The sequence below is a fragment of the Cebus imitator genome, unplaced genomic scaffold, assembly GCF_001604975.1.
Source record: "Cebus imitator isolate Cc_AM_T3 unplaced genomic scaffold, Cebus_imitator-1.0 Scaffold82, whole genome shotgun sequence".
In the NCBI taxonomy this organism is placed as follows: Eukaryota; Metazoa; Chordata; class Mammalia; order Primates; family Cebidae; genus Cebus; species Cebus imitator.
The window spans coordinates 6,249,555-6,252,070 of NW_016107397.1; the positions used below are offsets into that span (position 1 = coordinate 6,249,555).

The following is a 2,516-nucleotide window of genomic DNA, read 5'->3' on the forward strand; positions in this document are numbered from 1 at the left end:
AAAAAAAAAAAAAAAAAAAAAAAAAAAAAAAAAAAAAAAAAAAAAAAAAAAAAAAAAAAAAAAAAAAAAAAAAAGTCTTTTTTGATAAACTGTATTTTTAAAGATAATTCATCCTCCTCACTTCCTTCCTTTTAGATACAGTTTTGCTCTTGTCACCCAGGCTGGAGTGCAGTGGCACGATCTCAGCTCATTGCAACCTCTGCCTCCCGGGTTCAAGCAATTCTCCTGCCTCAGCCTCCTGAGTAGCTGGGATTACAGGATCCTGCCACCAGGCCTGGCTAATTTTTTTGTATTTTTAGTAGAGACAGGTTTCACAGTGTTCACCAGGCTGGTCTCGAACCCCTGACCTCAGGTGATCCACCTGCCTCAAGTGATCTTCCTGCCTTTAAAAAAAGGAAGGAAGGACTCGGGAGGCTGAAGTAGGAGAATCACTTGAACCTGGGAGGCGGAGGTTGCAGTGAGCTGAGATCGTGCCACTGCACTCTAGCCTGGATGACAAGAGCAAAACTCCAGCTCAAAAAAAGATATTGAGGGCCACGGGCCATTGTCTTGCCCCAATCTTCAAGCATATCCGGCAAATGACGGCTGTTTCTGTTCCTTCCACAACCATAGACCACTCTTCTGCCAAGAGAATCAGTAAACATTCAATGGTCATGAAAATGCACCCAGATCTTCAACTGATTGTTTGCATATCATAGCTAGAATATCGTGCCTTTCTTTCATTAAAATCAAAGTGCCTGTAAGTAGAAAGTCAATATCAAACTTAGGTGGTTACCTTCAGCATCCAGAGGAAGTGTCTCGTCTTCATGGTAAGCTCGTGGGGAGGTGCTGCGCGGGGCCTGCAGTAAGCTAGATAAATCTCCCAGCACTTACTGATGTAACTCATAGAATAGAGTGTCCGCTGCTGCTCACAGAATAAATTGCCTAAAAATACGATATTCGAAAAATGGTTACAGATTTGTGTTTGGAGAAAAGAAAAGGCGGTAAATAGAATTCTATTGTCTTTGACTTTTTCCAAGACAGAGTTTCGCTGTTGCCCAGGCTACAGTGCAGTGGCACAATCTCGGCTCACTGCAGCCTTCACCTGCCGGGTTCAAGCGATTCTTCTGCCTCAGCCTCGCTGAGTACCTGGGATTACAGGCATGCGCCACCACACCTGGCTAATATTTTGTATTTTTAGTAGAGATGGGGTTTCGCCATGCTGGCCAGGCTGGTCTTGAACTCCTGACCTCAGGTGATCCACCCACCTCAGCCTCCCACAATGCTGGGAATGCAGGAGTGAGCCACCGTGCCCAGCCCAGATTTCTATTTTGAGAAAAAAAATGGCAGTAAATATAATCCTATTGGTTTTGTATTCACCTTTTACTTGGCAGGCATTTGGACGAATGTTCTCAGTCATCAGTTTTGTAAAACACAAGAAGAGCGATGGGTTTCTCTTTCTGTGATAATGATCAAAAGATATCATAATTACTTCTCCTCGAAAAGAGGGAATTCCCTTCTCCTTGAGCATGGGCTAGACTTAATAATTTCCTTCTAAGGTATAGAGTATATAAAGGGAAGGCTGGGTGTTGTGGCTCACGCCTGTAACCCCAGCACTTTGGGAGACCAAGGCAGGCAGATCACTTCAGGTCAGGAGTTCAAGACCAGCCTGGGCAGCATGATGAAATTCCATCTCTATTGAAAATACAAAAAATTAGCTGGGTGTGGTGGTGGGTGCCTGTAATCCCAGCTACTCGGGAGGCTGGGGCAGGAGAATCACTGGAACCTGGGAGGCGGAGATTGCAGTGAGCCGAGATCACACCACTGCACTCTGGCCTAGGTGACACAGCAAGACTCCACCTCAAAAAAAAAAAAAAAAAGGCTGCTGAAGAAAAGAGGGCACTATGGCACTATGACAATAGTACAGCTTGGCTGTGTCCTGTCCCCCAACAAGGAGCCATAAATAGTACTTACTGGAATTCTTCATGATAAATGTGGTATGCCAAATGCAGGAGATAGTTCAAAAATGTTCTCAAAAGTATTGTTGTAAATGGAGAATGGATTTCTTCAACTGGTATGTCATTATTGGCTAAAATAAGAAAATTGGAGAGGATGCCTGGTATATGCTGGAACCTTCTATTTTATTTGCTCTTGGTATACAATTCAAAGAACAGAACAGGACAGAGTACTTATGGCAGAATGCTCTGAACATATGTAGGTATCCAGCTAAAAATTTAAAACCCTGTGAAAGCCAGGCATGGTGGCTCATGCCTGTAATCCCAGGACTTTGGGAGGCCGAGGCAGGCAGACTGCCTGATGTCAGGAGTTCGAGACCAACCTGGGCAACATGGCAAATCCCTGTCTCTATTAAAAATACAAAAACTTAGCCGACCATGGTGGTGTGTGCCTATAATCCCAGCTTCTGGGGAGGCTGAGGCTGGAGAATCACTGGAACCCCAGAGGCAGAGATTGCAGTGAGCCAAGATCGAGCCACCGTACTCCAGCCTGGGTGACAGAGTGAGATGGCAACTCACAAA

The 2,516-nt window shown here is 44.7% G+C and overlaps 1 protein-coding gene across 1 annotated transcript in view; it reads right to left on the bottom strand.

Moving 5' to 3' along the window:
- RSPH10B (radial spoke head 10 homolog B) overlaps positions 1 to 2,516 on the bottom strand; it is a 43,459-nt gene that overhangs the window by 13,988 nt on the left and 26,955 nt on the right. Inside the window, 3 exon segments of the mRNA XM_037740398.1 lie at positions 776 to 924; positions 1,360 to 1,439; positions 1,954 to 2,068. Coding sequence (XP_037596326.1) covers positions 776 to 924; positions 1,360 to 1,439; positions 1,954 to 2,068 — 344 coding nt within the window.